Source organism: Podarcis liolepis (genome assembly GCF_965112155.1).
Source record: "Podarcis liolepis genome assembly, chromosome: 16".
Lineage (NCBI taxonomy): Eukaryota > Metazoa > Chordata > Lepidosauria > Squamata > Lacertidae > Podarcis > Podarcis liolepis.
In genome coordinates, this window is record NC_139567.1 from 25,898,408 (window position 1) to 25,918,537 (window position 20,130).

The 20,130-nt window shown below is 44.5% G+C and overlaps 1 protein-coding gene across 5 annotated transcripts in view; it reads left to right on the plus strand.

Annotated features, from left to right (window-relative positions):
* LOC310695252 (opioid-binding protein/cell adhesion molecule homolog) overlaps positions 1–20,130 on the plus strand; it is a 748,573-nt gene that overhangs the window by 656,811 nt on the left and 71,632 nt on the right. For all 5 annotated transcript variants that reach the window (XM_083479393.1, XM_083479392.1, XM_083479395.1 and 2 more), the window contains one exon: positions 2,921–3,049. In XM_083479393.1, the coding sequence (XP_083335519.1) occupies positions 2,921–3,049 (129 nt within the window). The remainder of the gene's footprint in view (positions 1–2,920; positions 3,050–20,130) is intronic.

Consider the following 20,130-nt stretch of genomic DNA (forward strand, 5'->3'; position numbering starts at 1 on the left):
TTAGCATCCTGGCTTCATTTGGAATTGTACACTGAATCTATTCTCCTCTCTTCTGAGTACAGGCAGTAGAATTAAGTGCAAAAGGTTGTTGAGTCATGCACCAGACCATTAGGTCTGCATGAGGATTGAGAGGTTGTTTACTTTTCTCTCTCTTTTTAGAAAACAGATACTATTTTCACTAATGTACAGTGGTACCTCTGGTTATGAACTTAATTCATTCCGGAGGTCCATTCTTTTCCTGAGACGTGCTTCTGCTAATGGGGTCTCCCGCTGCTCACGCGCCTCTGGCATGCGATTTCCTGGGGCAAAAGTTTGCAACCAGGAGCAGCTACTTCTGGGTTAGCAGAGTTCATAACCCAAAGTGTTTGTAACCAGAAGCGTTTGTAACCAGAGGTACCACTGTATGCATTGGGGGGCATGCTGTAGTTGCTAGGGGAAGTGCATCACAAAATTTGGCATTCTGTGGATTTTGAAGGACAATTGTCCCTTGGTTTGCATCTTGGCTCAGGACATGTGAATTAGGTTGTTTCACTGTGAACTGAGTGAATTTCTCCCCTGTCCCTCGGGGTACCTAACGTGGTGTCCTCCAGATGTTGTGGCCTCAACCAGCACAAAATGATGGGAATTACAGTCCTGTGGCATCATGTTCGCTACCCTTGCTCTGCGGAGTTGTGATACTCCTGTATGAAGGTGAAATCCAATAACTTGCATCTCTTAAAAAAGGGTCACACCTGAGATCCCCTCCCTAATCTTCCGCGCCAGGAGCTGGCTGCTATCGAGTGCTTTTGTCTGTGTCCCCTATCAGAGCTGGCTTGCTCTTCACCTTGCCTGTGGTGATGCTGGACTTTATCTTCCATGTCTGAACTTGTAATCCTGGATTATCTCCTTCATTTAAATATACACCTCAAACTTGTTCAGTCGTGCGGAGTTCTCGATGCGACTCTATCCATGGACTTTGGTTTCAGCCCGGAGGGGGAACCCACCTTCCCCTTCAACAAGATTCTTATTCCTTTCTACGGCCGTCATGATGTGAATGTGAGATACCAAGGACATAATAACTTCCATAGCAACCAACTGTGAAGACACAAACAAGAGATTATGATTCAGGTGGGGAATAAACAGCGGAGACGCAGATGAATCCTTGAAGAACATGTTTTCGCGCCAGTGTCCTTTGTAATAAAGAACCAGTGAACAGAAATATAGGGGAAATGTAGATTCAAAAGGGCTGAATCATTTCTCTCCATAGGTTGTTTTTCAGCTTTCCACAAGACATCAGCTGTCCTTTAAATATGCTGCACGCTATATTGCCAGGAGCAGACTAACAGATTGAAAGCTAAAGTCTCTCTCCCCCTTCCTTCCTTCCCTCCCCCAAATCTTTCAAGATATTTTAAAATGCTTTTAATTCCTTCCCTCAAAAGGCAAGGTGTATGGTTGGGGTGGGGGGGATACTGTAAAAGGAAAAGGGTGAAAAGGAACTCAACTTTTAGAAGACATTCACATTGACAGCTGTGTGCTATTTTGTAGAACTGTAGCACTGAATCTGTATAGAGTCTAGATTGGGGGTGGAATCTGTTCCCCCCAGAAGCTCAGCCCCAGCTGTAAGCTTGGAGTGGATAGAAGCAATGTTCACAGTTCTATGGACTGAGGATTGCAGAAGCCCCCAAAATATCACATATCCATGTGTTCCTGATTCTTTGCAGCACATTTTCATGCCTCTGGTGTTCATTGCCAACATCAAATAGACAGAGGGAGGGTTGGAATCTTAAATACAGAGGGAATGTTGGATATCAGACACTTTGAGTTTGTTTCCACCCAAAGGTCCAGTTAGACTCTCCACTGTGTAGTCACCTGGTTGCTGGTGTGTCATGACAGGGCCTCCTGCATAGTGGCTCCCATTTGTAGAATGCCCTCCCTAGTGAAGTGTGTTTGTCTCCCGTGCTATTAATCTTTAGGGAGAATCCAAACACAATCCTGTTTGACTGGGTTTCTGGTAGCTCAAAGATTTGTTCCTGGCAATCGTGAAATTATTTGCTGTGAGAGCAGGTGATAGCTTTTTAAGAAGTTTTTAGATGATTGCTTTTAATCTGTTCTCAGAAGTTTTAATTGTTTTGTGTTATTGCCCTTTTGGATGCCCTCAAAGGTGCCTGTACTGTGCATTTGCTATTCCAGCATAATATTGTAAAGTAGTAAGCTGGAGTCCTGAAAGCTTTAATCATATTCTGCTAGGGTCAGCACTAGTGCAGGAATGCAAAAGAGAAAGCTCCTAACCTATGACTGACAAGTGGTTGTCTTCTTGACCCCAGTTGGTTAAGTCAAATGCTTTGACTTTGACAGGCAGGGTCACAAGACTACAGCTGCACCTGCAGTCTCATAACTCATCCCTCTGACCCTTAGGGGAGGTCTTTGGGGACCTCTGAAGTGTGGTTCACAAGGGAACGAGTAATGCACCAATTATCTTCCTCAGCAGGATACAGACTATGAACATGAGAGCTGGAAGCACTGTGAGAGGAACCCAGAGGAGATAAAGAGACCCGGGGGGGGGGGGAGAGAAGGGTCCCAGGATGGTGCAACTACAGCTCCCAGAGGCTCCTGCTGCTGTCATTCCTAGGAAGGAATTCTTAGCAATCAAATTGGCAAACGAATAATCATTGGTAGCTTTATGCTTTATTCTTGCTGTGCATTAATATGATCTTGTAGCTTTACATCTAATTCTTGTTGTGACTGTCGACTTCACCCATAAATGTGCTTGTTGCCCCTGAATAATAAAATAAAAAAAAGCAGCTGCACTTGGTAGAACAGGGTTTGGGCAAGATAGTCTAATTTCCCCAAATTCAGCCTGGGATTGGAAGGGCTTACCCATAAGTAGCATCAGAATTCGTTTACAACAGGTATTCATTCCTTCCCACCTTTCTTCTTGCAGTTCCTCCACAGATTATAAACATCACGTCAGACATCACCGTCAACGAAGGCAGCAGCGTCACCCTTTTGTGCTTGGCCTTTGGGAGACCAGAACCAACAGTCACATGGAAGCACCTGTCTGGCAGCAAAGGTAAGGTCTTGCCCAAATTTGGAGATGGGGAATTCCTACCTGAGAAACCAGGGCTGAATACAGAACGTGGTGGAAGGGACCACTGTTGAGTTGTGAGGGGTTGGAGGGCAAGAGTAAAAAAAAAGGGCTTGACGAGTGCTTTTTGTGTGAACAGCCTGGGTGCGTGTGTGGGTGACCTTTTTCTAGAATAGAGTGCTTTCCACCTTTTAGCTGGTGTACGGCGTTGCAGCCAGTCAGCCGAGCCTCAACCGTTTTCTGGAGTAAGGGAGAGGTACGCTGCCTCACCCCTCCTCCCCGCACATCACAGCCGGTCATGTCATCTGTGCTGGGGACAGCCCCAGCCAATCTGTGACCAGGGTGGGTGTGGCCGCGGACCATTTAATTTCTGGTCGGCCGGATGGCTCCCTCTTCCTTGCTTCTTCATCAGATCACCCTACCCACCCACCCTCTTTTCATGCTTCGCTTTGATATGACCTTGCTATGGCAGTTGTCGGTTGTCATGTTGTTAGGGCTGGGTAGGATTTTCTTCCACTTGGCAAATTGGCACTGGCCATTTGGTTTTCGCCTACCAAGTAGAAATTGTCACAACTTTTGTACAGTTAGGCATTGGGTAAGCCTTTGTCAGGTTGGAGGGGAGGTTGTTGCCTCGCCTGCCCCTCCTCAGTAAGGGTATCCTGTGAATACTGTGTGAATACTGTCTGAATCCTGGACGTGGGCTAGGGCCATGTCACAGCCCCTACGGGGACCCCTCGGGCTGCCACTATCTGATGTAAGTTATAGGGAACCCCCTATTGGTGGTTTACCTTTCCGGGGACTCCCTGCAGACAGACAGGAGTCAAGATATAGCCTGGATTCACCCCAATGCCTAAGCCAGAACCATTCACATCTGTAACCAATAAAGTTGTGGCTTATTTGAACCCATAAACCAAATATTCCATTTCTGTGTGATTTATTTTTCTCCTGGGAACTTTGTGGCTTGGGTGCCTTGGCATGTATGTCACAAAGAGGGAACCAGGGTTAAGCTGTTAAGCATTAGGTGGAATCTGCAAAGTCAAGAGCCAGTGGCAATTTCCTTTGGTGACATGAGCATGTCTCTGGTTTTGCTCTCCTTTGGTCTGAAAGCGTGAACAGTTCACCAGGGGTCAGTAAACCTTTTCAGCAAAGGGCCAGTCCACTGTCCCTCAGACCTTGTGGGGGGCCAGACTATATTTTGAAAAAAGAAGAACGAATTCCTAGGCCCCACAAATAACCCAGAGATGCATTTTAAATTAAAGGACACATTCTACTCATGTAAAAACACACTGATTCCCGGACCGTCCGCAGGCTGGATTTAGAGGGTGATTGGGCCGCATCCGGCCCCCGGGCCTTAGTTTGCCTACCCATGGGTTATGTAAACTGGCCACTGCCGCCAGTAAAAAGTAGATCTTCTTTCTTTGCTACCCCAAACAATCATCAGGATAGATGTGCATTGTGACAAAATGGCAGCGGACTGCAAACCCTGTTTCCAAGATTCTTAGTGCAGTTACTGTTGTGTGCAGGACAGGGCTTAAGATGCTCTGAAGCAATATGGAAGCACTCCTTGGGGTTTATTTTCTCTTCAAGGCTCATGGTTAGGCTCATGGTTGTGAGAGTCATGAGGCAGATCTGGAGAGGAAGGCAGGGGAAACCTGATAGGACAAACACAGGATAGTGGAACCTTTTGCAACTCAGGGGTGACATTCTGTTGTGCAAATCCTATTGGATGGGGTGCATGCCAGTGATGGTGGGAGAGAGAAGTGGCAAAAGTGGCTGTAGCAACATATGTGAGACCCTTTGTGAGGCCCTTCTTTGTGCGCCTCCTCCACATGAGGTCTGGGGAGTGGCAACATGAGAATGTGCCTTTTCTGTAGTGGCTGTTTGTGGAATGCTCTCCACAGGGAGATTTGCCTGTCGCCTTCATTATATATATATATATATATATATATATATATATATATATATATATATATATATATATATTAGGCACCTCGCAAAAACATTCTTCTCCAACCAGGCCTTTGTCTGATCAATATTCTACAGCCTTTTAAATGCATCTGTAAGAGGGAGGGGGTTGTTTTGGTTTAATTATTAACTGTGTTTTATCATGTATTTTATTTTGTGAAGCACCCTCTAATCTTTTGATGAAGGGCAGTATATAAATTTAACTAACTATTTAATTAATAAATAATAATAAGCCTTTGTACAGTAGGATACATTCCTGCCACATGAAAGCCACAGGCTTTGATATCACACACACCTCCATCCAGCTTGTAAGAGGCATCATCATAGTTTCGGCTAAGCAAAATCACTTGAGGAAAGGATAGCAGCCCTGATATTTTATTTATTTCAATGTTATTTACATGTTGTTGTTGTTGTTGTTGTTGTTGTTGTTGTTGTTGTTGTTGTTGTTACAGTCATACCTCAAGATAAATACGCTTCAGGATAAGTATTTTTGGGTAGCGCTCCGTGGTGACCCGGAATTAACAGAGCGCATTATTCCAGGTTTCGCCACTCGCGCATGCACAGTCAAAATGATGTCACGCGCATTCGAGGAAGCGGCGAAACACGACCCGCGCACACACAGACGCACTGTCGCGTCTTACGTTCTGTTCAGGATGCGAATGGGGCTCCGGAATGGATCCTGTTCGCATCCCAAGGTACCACTGTATTCTGGAAGCAAGTAACACAGAAATTAGCACTGAGCTTTTGCTATATTCTGCTGACTTTCCCAAACTGTGTTGTGTGAAAGCACAAATTTAATGTGGAGTTAAGCAGTTAGGGAAGCACTGCAAAAAAGGGGAATAAACTGTGGTGTGCATGCAGCCATTAAACAAGTCTAGAACACAAACAAAAAACTCCTGGCTGCATCCAGATACAGTTAAGTCCATTGCCACCTAGTGACTAAACTATATAACTACACTATCCATATACCCGTGGATATGGCTCTGGCCATTTGCCAGAAGCTTCCTTTTTTAAAAAAGAAGAAGAAAAAGTGCATGTTGTTTATGTAGGTGTTTTGATTAGTCCGTGACGTGCTAATTGATTTACTATCGGCAATTAGCTCTTTATGGCAGCTTCGGCAGGTCCGGCACACTTCCTCTGCGCGATTCTGCTCCTTCTTCTCCGTCACGCCCAGCAGAGTAAAACACAGCAGCAACTTGTCACTTAGTTTCCCACAAACACACAGAGCACAGTAATGTCCATTTACAGCTCTTTTATTGCATCATTTTCTCAGATATTTCCAGGACTTCTCGCAGACATGGCAAACTCCCTCTCTCTCTCAACGATCGGAGAGGAACAGACAGGAAAGCTCCTCCCAGCTTCTAAAACTGACGTCAGAATGCTGAGGCATCATGGGAACAACTTAACCTCTTAAGTTCCAACTCCCATACCCCCTCTGCCACACATTCTGACAATACCTGTGGAACATCCACATACCTCTCAGATTCACACTGTGCGAAACTTACCCAAGCACCTGTGGCTTGGTATCTTTCCGGTGGAACACCCTTCGTTGTGCGACTGGATCGCCTGGGCACAAACTCAGATGTTACCTCTGACTCACTGCCACCAGGAACTGTGTCCTCAGCATCACGGGATTCCCCCTCTGACTTAAAACGTTTTCGAATCCTCTCCATCACACTCACAGGAGAACTAGGCTCACTCTTGGCCTCCCTTTTAACAACTTGTGGAGATGCCCCACCCTGCTCCAGACCTTGGTCAGTGACCTGACCGTCATCAGCAGACTCAGCCTCTTCTTCCTCCCCCTCAGAATCTTCCTGTTCTGAATCAGAGAGACACTCTGAGAGAACATCACGCTTGACAGCAGCTTGTGACTTTTCATCCTGCTCATAGAACTCAGCGTGTTTGCTGATCAGCAGTTTACTCTGATCACCTGATGGGAACGCAAACCTCCATGCATGCGCTGCTGGCTCATACCCACAGAAGATCATTTTCCGGAACTTGGATCCATCTGGCCCCTGCAAAACTTTAGGCACTGGCACAGATGCACGCGATCCAAACCTGCGCAAAAAATGAATCTGGGGTTTCCTGCCATGCAACAACCCAAACGGTGTGTCCCCTACCACTGAATTGTAGGTCCGATTCCAGGTGAAGCTCACATACCTGATTGCCTCCAGCCAAAACTTTGGTGGCAACCCAGAATCCTTCAGCAACACCTTTGCAGTCTGGACCAGAGCCTCACATCGTAGCTCTGCCTCCCCCCTCTGATTGGGTGAAGTCACTGTGTGACGTATCCTTTTCTTGCGAAAGAACCTCTGCAAAGCAGAACCTGTAAATTGAGCACCTCTGTCACTTGTGACAGCTTGCACTTTGGTGGCAAACCTTTGTTCCACCTCCTCAATCCACCTTTTGATCAGCTGTGCTGCATCATCCCTGGATTTGAGACCATGGGTCCAGGAATTCTGCGTAAAATTATCCTGCATCGAGAGCAGAAACCTTGACCCTCCCAGACTTGGTTCTTTTACAGGACCAAACAGATCTATGTGAACTAGCTCAAAAGGTTTTTCGGTTACCCTATCCACTTTTGGGTAACTGCACCCTTTTACCTTTGCATGTCTGCATGCTTCACAATCCATCGCACATCCACATTCTACAATGTGGCAACCGTTAGCGACCTCGGGTAGCGTCTGTAGTTCTTCTACAGAGCCATGAGCTGTCCTAACATGCCAAGCGTGTACACATGCATCATGATTGGGAATTGTAGCACGCAGTGCTTGTGCTTTCTTAACCTTCCCCTCACCCTCCAGAGACGTTTCAAGAATGAAAAGATCATTCTGCCCCTTTTTAACCTTGGCAAGCATCCTCCCTCCTTTGGAGATTGTGCACACATCACCCTGAAAACAAACCGTAAATCCCATTTTCAGTAGATAAGGCACAGATAAAAGACAGTGGTTCATCCCAGGAACGGTACAACACTCCAGCGTTTCCTGTAAAATATGAAAATGCAGATTTACAACGTTAGTCAAATTTCCTTTCTGTCCATTTGCAAACAGTACAGATTTCCCGGCAGGAATTGCCTTGCAATTCCACCCCTCGACAGCAGGGGTCTCTGGAATCAAGTTGCGATTAGCTGCAGAGTCAATAACGAAACGAAACTTTGAGCCTTTCTCACAGTTGTTTTCAAACAACGCCAGACTCGCCGTGATCTCATACGTCTCTTCCTGGCACCTGGCACGTCCACCAGCCTCAGTCCCACGCCTGGCTGTTTTCCCAGACTTGTTGCCATGGAAACCCGACTGATTCCCATGAGAGTTGTCCTTGAAAACATCCTGCCTTGCCTCTCTGCTCCGGTGGGGGCAATTTCGACGCACGTGGTCAGCTGACTTGCAAATGTAGCAACGACGAACTTCAGTGGAAAAACACTGCCTGGGGCTCCTATCAGCTGGCCTGGCCTTCCTTCTTCCGGAAAAGCACCCTTTGCCAGATCCGCCCCCTCTGAAATCCACTCCAGCAGGCACAGTGGAAAACTTTTCAAACTTGCCTTTGGAACTTTCCGCCCCCCCGACTTGCTCACTAGCACTCCTTGAGGCTAAAGCATCAGGAACAGGGGCTCCAGCCATCTCTAGGCTCTCAGCTTTGATCTGCCCTTGGCCTCCTGCTGAGTCTTCACACAGACGTTTCAGCACACGCCAAGCCTCACACGCAGATTCAACGCTTCCCAGGTGATGTTGCAATTTTGCATGCACACCTGCTCTCAACATGCAGATCTCAGCTCTCTCAGCTTTCTCTCTCTGCATCTTCTCCTCCAGAGAAACAGATTGCAGCTTCTCTGCATCTCTGTCCACCAGCCCTGCACTTTCAGCAGCAGCCGCTTCGCTTGTGGACGGCTCTTTCTTGCTTACGTCCCACAAGCCAGTTGCCCAAAACCAGGCTCTCACCCTTCTGACCCAGATTTCCCACGACTGGGTGGTGAGTTCTTCAAGCTGTTCAAACGGAGCTTGAAACACCTCCTGGCCATCTGCCATGTTCTCCTGTTCTCCCCAGGGGCCCCAAGCTGTACTCACAGAAACACCAGCTCTTCCGGCTCCTGCTGCGTGGAGAAACGATTTCCGCTGTTCTCAGCTCTTGGCTCCACAGCACAGGCAAACCTTTGCATCTTTCAGCTAGCTGCTTGCCTCAGATACAGACCTCCGCTTTCGCCAACTCCACTGCCATCCGAACGCAACTTCAAAGCATTCCAGCAGCCTCTAGTGACAAGTTTACAAGCGGTAATTTATGGGTCCATAACCTGTAGGTGTTTTGATTAGTCCGTGACGTGCTAATTGATTTACTATCGGCAATTAGCTCTTTATGGCAGCTTCGGCAGGTCCGGCACACTTCCTCTGCGCGATTCTGCTCCTTCTTCTCCGTCACGCCCAGCAGAGTAAAACACAGCAGCAACTTGTCACTTAGTTTCCCACAAACACACAGAGCACAGTAATGTCCATTTACAGCTCTTTTATTGCATCATTTTCTCAGATATTTCCAGGACTTCTCGCAGACATGGCAAACTCCCTCTCTCTCTCAACGATCGGAGAGGAACAGACAGGAAAGCTCCTCCCAGCTTCTAAAACTGACGTCAGAATGCTGAGGCATCATGGGAACAACTTAACCTCTTAAGTTCCAACTCCCATAGTTTAGGCATGGAAAGTCACGGTTCGCTCCAGCACTTTCCCAGCTTCCGAGGGTTATTGTTCAGTGTCACGATTGCAAAGGAGCTTTACAAAGTCTTTGCATAAAAAGTGCTTAAGTAAACAAAAGCGACAGCTACCTTGAAGAGGAAAAAACCTGCTTTCGGGAAAGAGCTCCTTGTTTCTTCGATAGCCAGAGAAAGAAATGGATTATCTTTGGAAACATGCTCAAAGCGAGGAGCTCGCTTTTATAACAACAACAATGCATCATGTCTGTGTCTCTGGCTCCTTCTGTCCCAAGGCACTCTGTGGAGAGACACTGAAGATTAGAGACTCTTAGCCTTCTGCAAATTGGGTCAAAGGCACCCCCGCCTCACCCCCTTGCTCTCCCCACCCACCCCTGTGCAGTGCTGCAGTGTTTTCGAAATCTTTGTCTGGGTTCAATTTTTCTTGGTATATAATCCTACTTGATACATTTAACCCTTTGTCAGTAATTGGAACAGAAGAGGCATTTTTCATGCCTGACACGTGAATGATCCTTCTTGTGAGGTTAGCCACAATCATCATTCTGGGGAGCAAACGGAGGCAGGCAGATCTGTCCATTTCGTTTTCACTCCATTTCTAATTTTTCTAACCTCTCCACATTTCCACATCATTTTTTTATTTTTATTTTTAAGTCCTCATGAAAATTCATCAGCATTCTGGCACGCACTTCTCCTAACTATACACATGTTTGTATACAATTCTGCCCAATATACACATTTTTGCAAAGCAACTTTTCTTAACTTGATGTGTTGTTTGCATGTTGTTTGCAGCAACTCATACATTTTTATGTACACTTTCCCCCCTCCCCCATGCATGCACTTTTCTGCATATTACTTGGCTAGAGAATTGTATTGCAAAATTCAGAGAACAGCAAATTTTTGAATGACAAATGCGTTTCTACTCTTGTATTGTATCAGAAACTGTGGCTGAGATATATTTGCTTTTAAAGACAAACTGAAATTGAATTTCTCCCTTCCCAGTAGCAATGTCTTGCCCCCATGGAATTATCAGTAATGCCATACAAGCTGCCTGAAAAGGCTGTTTCTTTGCTTACCACCACGTTCTCTGCAATGCACAGCTGCAGAAAAGGATGTGGGATGCTCCCTTATTTCATATGGGGTGGTGATGAGATCAAACAGTCTTGCCCAGCACCCTCTTGAATTCCATATGGAGCCAGAGAACAGGCCTGAGCAGACATCAGGCTAGCAGGATCTACACACAAATGATGAAACATTTAAAAGCAATTCCACTGCAGTTGCAGACTGGTAAAGATCTTTTCCTAAAAGGCTTGTTGGAAAAGGAAGGTCTTAAGTAGGTCTTAAATAGATGGTGCCTGCTGAAGAGTAGCTCCAAAGGGCAGAATGGACGTAATAATAATAATAATAATAATAATAATAATAATAATAATAATAATAATAATAATAATAATATAATATTTGTACCCCGCCCTCCCCCTCCCCAGCTGGAGCTGGACTCAGAGCGGCTAACGTCATATGAATAACACATGATACATAAAAACAGGCATCAATTAATTAAAATACATCTTAAAATTAATTCAGACAAATTAAAATCTGGACAAATGACAGTTATCAGGTTAAGATTGGGAGCAGTTAATACTTGCCAGGTCCAACTGTTTTCACTGATCATATAAGGACCTGTGAACAGGCTGGGATGCCTCCTTCATCCTTGTTCTTCTACAAAGGAAAATAGGTCAGACTGCACCCTGGCCAAAGATAGTACCTGCAGGAGGACCACAGCTACAAAGCACAGTGTCTATAAGGTATATAATTAGGTGTCAATTAGGTATATCAGACATTGAAAGATGATGTCCCAAGCTCCATAGGGCTTTCTACATGAAAACTAGCCCCTTCAACTTAGGCCAGTAGCAAACCAACAGCTAATTTTGTTTCACTTAAAGTCCAAGGTCCACCAACCAGAGCCACACACAAAATTGTGGCAAGGCAGTGGTTTTTCCAAAACCAGGGAAAGATATATCCACCTTTGAATCAAGGATGGAGAACCTGCAGACCTCTCAATGTTGTTGGATTCCAGCTCCCATCAGCCAGTGGTCAGGTATGATAGGGACTGTAGTCCAACCGTGTCATATTACCCAACCTTGCTTTCAGTCTTAACACATCAATATATTTACTGATTACAAGATTTCCAAACTGAATTTTGCATCATGTCCAAATGCCTTAATATAATTTTATAGTCATCATTCAAGACTACCACCCACAATGAATAGGCATTGTAACAATAACATTGGGAAGATGCTTGACTTAATATGAACATGAGGGCTGTGGAATTTCTGTCGGTGATGTTGGACCACACATACATGTTTATATGCACTTTCAGACTTTGTTGATGGTATGAACATGATCTCACCTCTCCCTTTGGTGAAAATGGTTTTAACACTGAGAGCAGGGCTAATGTGGAAAAGGCTTTCAAAATCACTATGGCTGCCCGTCAGTCAGCAGGCTTTAACAAAATATTGGGATTATTACCTTGCTGCTCCAATACTAATCTTTCTTTCAAAGTACAATTGTGATAAACCCTTTTGTATTCCTTTCTGCTTCAGTGATATCTCTTAATACACCCTTTTCAAAAGTATGACTGTTGGGATTTTAAGTTATTGGATAAAATGATTTGAATCTAAATTACCCAAATCATGATATTGAGACTTACTAAAGGATTTTAGAAAATAATCAGAGATCAAAGTCAGGTCATTGGCCTACTTACCCCACTGTGGCCTCTCAGAGTTATTCATCTGATTGATGGGCAGAGAAAGGCTGCACTCACAGAGCAGTTTATTCTGTTTTCAGGACTTTTCCCTGTTAAGTTCAACTTTACATTTGAGCTTCCACACAACACAAAAGCCACTTCTGAAACTATAGTAGAATAGAGTGCGAGTTTAGTGCTCATTTCTGTGAGTTCTCTGCTTCCAGGGGAAAAAAATGCAAATAATATGGAAATGCCTGATAAAATTACCCTGTATTCTGCTATAGTTCCACATTTTGTATTGTGTGACAGCTCAAGTATAACACAAAAATTATTAGGGAAAAGGCATGAAAACAGAATAAACTGCTAAGCGAGTGCAGACAAGATAGTGCTTCTGCAGATACGTGTTTGTTTCACTGCTGCCACAAGGGGCAGTAGCAGCAAAAACTGTGTTGGCAGTTTGGTCACCATCTTGCATCTTACACATTTAGCCTGAGGGTCTTGTTCCTTTCTGGGCAATCTTCAGAGCTCACATTTTAGCCAGGTAAAACCAGTCAAAGAAGGATGTGAAGCAAGGTTTATAAGGGGGGTGGCCTAGGGAGATTCCTGAGGGCCAGAGAGACAGGACTGTACCGCCACATTTGGACCCCCAACCTGAGGTTCCCCAACCCTGTTCTTGAGGTTTGAGAAAAAGAAAAGAAAAATACCATAAATATTTGGGGGAGGGAGAGTAATCTGATACATTGTGGCTCAGCTTCCAACCCGGAGTCACCAGGGTCCTGTTCTCGGACCCTCGTTGTTCAACACCTTTATAAAAGGCTTGGGTAGAGGAATTGATAGGAAGCTCATCAGATTTGCAAATGACACCAAACTGGGAGGGGTAGCTAATGCCAAAGAAGACAGAATCGGGATTCAAGATGACCTGAACTGATTGGAGAACTGGGCCCAAACTAACAAAATGAATTTCAAAAGAGACATATGTCAGGTTCTGCACTTAGGTAGGAATAACCATCTGCACCAATGCAAGATTGTGGGCACATGGATTCCCTTTGGTACATGTGGAAAGGATCTAGGGGTTTTTAAAGATTACAAGCTTAACATGAGTCAACAGTGTGATGCAGCAGCAGCAAAAAAAGTTCATGCTATTCTAGGCTGCATCAACAGAAGTATAGTGTCCAGCTCAAGGGACATAACAGTATTGCTTCATTTTGCCTTGGTCAGGCCACACTTGGGATACTGTGTCCACTTCTGGGCACCATCATATAAGAAGGCTATTGACAAGCTAGAACATGTGTGGAGAAGGGCAACCAAGATTTTCAAGGATCTGGAAACCAAGGAACAGTTGAGGGAGCTGGGTATGTTTAGCATGGCAAAAAGGAGACAAAGATTAAATATAATAGTCATTTTCAAATACAGTGGTACCTCGGGTTAAGTACTTAATTCGTTCCGGAGGTCCGTTCTTAACCTGAAACTGTTCTTAACCTGAGGTACCACTTTAGCTAATGGGGCCTCCCGCTGCCACTGTGCCCCCACCACACAATTTCTGTTCTCATCCTGAAGCAAAGTTCTTAATGTGAGGTACTATTTCTGAGTTAGCGGAGTCTGTAACCTGAAGCGTCTGTAACCTGAAGCTTCTGTAACCCAAGGTACCGCTGTATTTAAGGGGCTGTCACATGGAAGATGGTTACTCCTTCTCTGGAGGTTAGAACCAAAGCCAATGGATTCAAATAACAAGAAAGGGGATTGCAACTAAACAACAGGAATAACTTTTTGACAGTAAGAGCTGTTTGGCAATGAAATGGACTCCCTTGGGATGTGGTGAACTCTCCTTCAGTTTGTAAGAAGATGTTGGATAGCTATCTGTAAGGGATGCTTTAGTTGAGATTTCTGCATTAGAGGAAGTTGGACTAGATGACCCTTGGGATCCTTTCTAGTTCTACAATTTATATTATTATACAATTTATTATACAATTTGTATTATTGTACTCTGGGAATAGCCAACTTCTGAATGTTAGAGGGCTGCTCTGTTCTGCTGGCAGTAATCCTGTAGCCAACAGTATATCCAGCCTTACAAATGGACTCCTTCACGAGTGGGTAGACTCTGAAGTCAAGTTGCCACCATCTCACAGGACTAAGCACATGAGTAGTGTTTCCATTAAAAAATCTGTACATGTAAACACTTATTACGCCCAAAATGGGTGAGGGAAGGGAGAGGTGTGGAATATCAAGTGGAGTCAGATTTGTTTTTGTACTTGTTTTGTTTCGCAACTACTGAACGCAACTGCTATAAATGCAGCGGCATTCAATCTCAATCAAGTTCATTTCCGAAATGAACAAATAGTCAAAACTGACATTCACAGAACAAACAATGGCAAACATCAATGCAATACACAGCTCCTAGTAATTCAACACACTACCGATAAAAAAGCTGACTATTGTAGCAGCATTAGAATCGCAAGCTACAATTCATTTGCACAAAATCATCAGCAGAACTCAGCAGCCACAAAACATTTATAAAAATAAAATTATAATGCCCATTTCTAACATCTTGAAACATTTTTTTCCCCAAATCCTTGCTAGTGCACCTCTCTGGGCAAATATTTTCCCGCACCCTGATTAAAATTTGGTAGGACCATTGAGAAGACAAATAAATTTGATCTGGGAAAGTGAATCTGTCTGCAGGCTGCCACTTGAAGCCATCCTTCGCTTGCGCTGTAAAAGCACATAGCACATGCTCAGCACTTAGACAAATACGAGTCGGAAAGCATAATACATCAGAAATATGTATAACAGCCGTCTCCTTTTTTTGCCTCTGCAGTCACTGAAGCGAGACATCTTTCAGATAGTAGAAATCCCTGGTATGTATTTAGTTGATCCTAAATACATATTTATATAAGCCTAAAGATTTTTTCAAAGGCATCTTGGCTTCTGGTAAATGTTTTAAGGAATATATATATATGAATATAACCCCAGGCCAACCACAGCAACTGCTTCCATACCTTGTGTTATATTCATGGCAGAAAAACACAGGAAAATGGGGGAAGCCCTTCTTCCTGACTGTTCCTTAACTCAGCTAATCTCTCATAGGTGGTTTTTTTCATTGTTTGGGGCGGGGGGGGGGGAGGTTGCTAATAAAACTGACTCCACCCCCCCCATCTAATCTTAATTGATTCCAAAGCTATTGTACCACAAAGGAGGTTGAAATGCGCCTTGGGGGAAATTGTCACCACACTGCAGGGATCTTTGGAGCCAGTGTGATTGTAGTAGTTAGAATGCTGGATTAGAAACAGAGAGACCTGGGTTCAGGATCCGCACTTAGACTCACAGGCTGATTCTGGTCACAGTACACACACGACATGCACACTCTCCTCTCCCTCTCTCCCTCTCAATTTGTCTGTCTGTTTTTCTCTGTGTTAACCTAACCTAACTCCGAGGGTCATTATGAGGATAAAATGCCGAAGCAGAACTATGTACACGATCCTAAGCTTTCTGGAGGAAGGGCAATAGAAATTGTGATCAGTAACAATCATTTTGATGTGGTTTGAAGAAAGTTATGCTCTGGCTTCTTTTCCTTCCTTCCTTCCTTCCTTCCTTCCTTCCTTCCTTCCTTCCTTCCTTCCTTTCTTCCTTCCTCCTTTCTCCTGTCTCCCTTCTTTCCTCCTGTCTCCCTCCCTCCCTCCCTTCCTTCCTTCCTTCCTTTCTCCTTTCTCCTTCCTCCTGTCTCCCTTTCTTCCTCCTGTCTCCCTTCCTTCCTTCCTTCCTTCCTTCCTTCCTTCCTTCCTCACCCCACTCCCTTTTCTATCTTTTTTTTAATTTTTTTGCATTTCCACTTAGGCTCCCTGCTGGGACTGGAAATTGCACAACCTCTCTAAAAGGATACTTTATTGAGTCTTAATAAACCCAAGTCATCTTGACAAACATTAGCAAATTCAGGTTTGCAGCCTCTCCAGGGAGATCGGAAAATATTATTGTCTGCATTTAGCAGATGGAGAAACAAGGCTCCGTGGAGAGAAGTGACTAATTCAGAGCTGCACAGTAAGCAGCTGCTTGGGAGCTGAGGCATGGGAATTCCTGGTAGGGTGACGACTGGATCCAAAAGCTCCTTATATAATCGCTCTGCCTTCTCTCTCTACACACACACATCTAGAATGAAGCTGCAGGGCTTCAGGTGTGTGGGTGGGTGTGGGTGTGGGTGGGTGTGGCATTTGATAGCCCCAAATCTTTTGCTCCAAGTATCACTCTCACTTAATGCAAACAACAGCCTTGTGCAGTTGGATGGACTGGGGGAAAAGTTGTTTCATGTATGGACGGGCAACGTCTTGTCAATCTCTCAGGTTCTCATACCCCCTCCCGCCCAATCCACATTTCCACATCAGTTTGTGGGTATTTTTTTAAAGTGCTCTTGAAAATCCATCAACATTTTGGTGCAAATTTCCCTAATGTGTGCATTTTTGTGTACAGTGCTATCTAATATCCTTTTTTTTCTCCTTTCCTGCAAAGTTACGTCCTCCAACATAATGCATTTCTGTATGTTGCTTCACTCACCTGTGCATCCCTAGGCATCCTCTACTGCAATATATGCATTTTTGTACCCATTACTTGGTTAGCAACGTGTGTTTTGAAAACTAGAGAAGTGTTGAGTTTTGACGATGGCTGTTCTCCTATCCTTTCAGAAAGCATGGATTTGTCAGATGTGCCTTTAAATGCAAATTTAATTGTTTGCTCTCCCATCCCTATTAGCACTGCCCAGTTGGGATTTGAACCCAGGTTTCAGTCTAGATCCAACACCTTCCCCACCGTATTACCCTGGCTTGTGGCTGCTGACAACCTGACACAGATTGCTAAAAAGAGCCCTAGCACTTTGGAATCAAGCCTCTAGTTAGCAGTGAATTTGATGTTTGTGTGTGCTTTAAGGAAGAGTCAGAGCAGGAGGGCTGACAATGGCCTGTGCCCCACCTCTAACAAAACACAACTACCCATTGTCACAGATGCTTCTAAATCATGGATTCTCTTCTTCCTCTCGGAGCAAACTGCTGTGCTATAATGGAGCTTAAACACTGCGTAGATTTCAACATAGTGTAGAAAACAGCTTCCTATGTTGCTTTGATAGGTAGCTGTAAGACCAGGTCCACATTCACACCATACAGAAGGCTGGAGGACCCATACAGTGCTACCTTGGTTCTCAAACGCCTTGGTTCTCAAGCGCCGAAAAACTGGAAATAAGTGTTCCGGTTTTCAAACGTTTTTCAGAAACCGAACGTCCAATGTAGCTGTTGGCTATTGTTTCTGGGGCACATGCACCAATCAGAAGCTGCACCTTGGTTTTCAAACATTTTGAAAGTCAGAGACTTCCGGAATGGATTAAGTGTGGCACTTTTGTTTTTGCTATTTATTTTGCATTTTTGTTTTTGAGGCTTTTCCCGGTTAATTTGTTTTTGTGACTGTGTGGAACCCAGTTCAACTACTGATTGATTGATTGATTGATTGTGTGACTGCAGAAATGGATTGAAGCCCCCGCCCCCCCAACAATGACTATTGTTAACGCAGGTAAGAGAGAGAAAATAATTTAGATTTTTATCATCTACAATACTGTATTATTTATTTTATAGTACAGTACATTGATTATTGCTTTCATTTTATGGATCAATGGTCTTGTAAATAGTAAAATTCGTGTTAAATTGCTGTTTTAGGGAATGTTTTTAAAAGTCTGGAATGGATTAATCCATTTTGCCTTGCTTTCTATGGGAAAGCATGCCTTGGCTCTGGAACGCTTTGGTTTTGGAACAAATTAAGTTTGAGAACCAAGATACCACGGTATTCCCCAGCCAGAGCTACAATTCCCAGAGTGGTTTAGCAATCACTCCCTCTTGCTAGGGAACTGGGCCGCTCTGTGAAGGGAATAGGGGATCTCTTGACAGCTCTCGGTACCCTAGGCAAACTCTTTGAAATGGTATCATAGTGCTTTAAATGTATGGTGTGCATTGCTCAAGGGACTGAATTTGGCTCAGGGTCCACCAATTGATGAACCTTACGTAAACCACTGGCTATTCTTAATTGAAGAAGAACTTTCACAAGTTAAACCTAATTGGATAGAAAGTCCCCCCCCTCTCTGTGTCCTGTTTCTTCTTCCAGATCTTACTCATCAGCCTTTACCAAAAGATATTTTGGGTTGTGCAGCTGCATCACACCTTCTCCAATTTATTCTCTGCTGTATCACTCCCTGATTTTAAGATGTTCTGAAAAAGATTTTTTTTCCTTCTTTTTCCTCCCATTCTTTCTTAAGGGGGAGGCAGGGGGGACATGATTGAAGCAATTAGTTTTTGCAGCCGATTCTAAAGGTAGCAGATGCACCAGGAAAGCTCTTCAGCCCCTGAGTGCCTGCTTCAAAGCAGTGGTGCTTGTTTTGGCCTGTGTGTGTGTGTGTGTGTGTGTGGAATTGCTCAGGTTTAGGAACAGTTTCTTCCAGGACTTCCGGGTTAGCGCCTCCGGCAATGGCGGATTTCCTCCGATTGGGAGGAATCCGCTCCGTGGAAATCAGGGTCTGGACCGCCACAGCGAGGCGGAGACCCACTAAAAACCACAGGCGAGGGAAGCCTGTGGACGTGGGATTCGGCTGGCACCTTTTGCGCCTCCCCTACTCGCGGGGAAACCCGGTTTCAGGGATCCGGAGCGACGTGGGGTGAGCGGCGCGGTGCTTCGAATTGACTGCTTCTTTCACGGAGTGAAGCCGCATTGTTGTTGCCGGAGAGTGCTGACTTTTTCCTGTGGACAATTGGACTCTAAACAACTACCCGTGAGTAGAACGGAAAATTGGATCTCTAAACTTCTTAATTTGGCATCGAAACGGGAAGGTTTCAAACAGGAAGTCCGCCTTCCTCTTTTGTAAATAGATTGAAGCAAAGACGTTGCAAGCTAAAGCCTGGAAAGTCTTTTGTAAAGGATTAAATCTCCATCGGTTAAAATTACTAAACCCCCCTTGGAAGCAGGAGAAGAGGGGGGAAATTCTAGATCGTTTAAGCCTGCAGGAGAGAGAGTGAAGAAAGATAAATCACCACCATTTCGAACCTGGGAACGGGCTGCCAGTAAGATTGACGTTTTGGGAAAGTTCATTGACTGTGAATAAAACGTATGTTGACAGATAGTTAAATAAGAGAAATATATTGTTTCCATTGTTTCCTTCTGCACTTAAAAAGTAGCAAAAAAAGTAACTGAAAATCGAAACTAACTCTGTCGCTGGATCTGCGTTTAAAAGGATGGATACAAATAGAAATTGTTTCCCCTAGAGGGAGCTTTTGAAACTGTTGCAGGAGTGGAGCTGGGGAATTTTCCAGCTGCAGAGATTAAAGAGCGTGAGAATCAGAGTCTGACCTTGGACAAGAATGTTGACAGAAGAAGCCTTAGTGATTGCATTTTGCAAGACAAGTGCTTTATTGGAACAGCTTCATGAGAAGATGGATGTGATGATTATTAAAATTGACAATTTGGGACAAAAATTACTCAGGAATTGACCCAGGAATCTGTTTTGACATAGAATCATAGAATCATAGAGTTGGAAGAGACCACAAGGGCCATCGAGTCCAACCCCCTGCCAAGCAGGAAACACCATCAGAGCACTCCTGACATATGGTTGTCAAGCCTCTGCTTAAAGACCTCCAAAGAAGGAGACTCCAC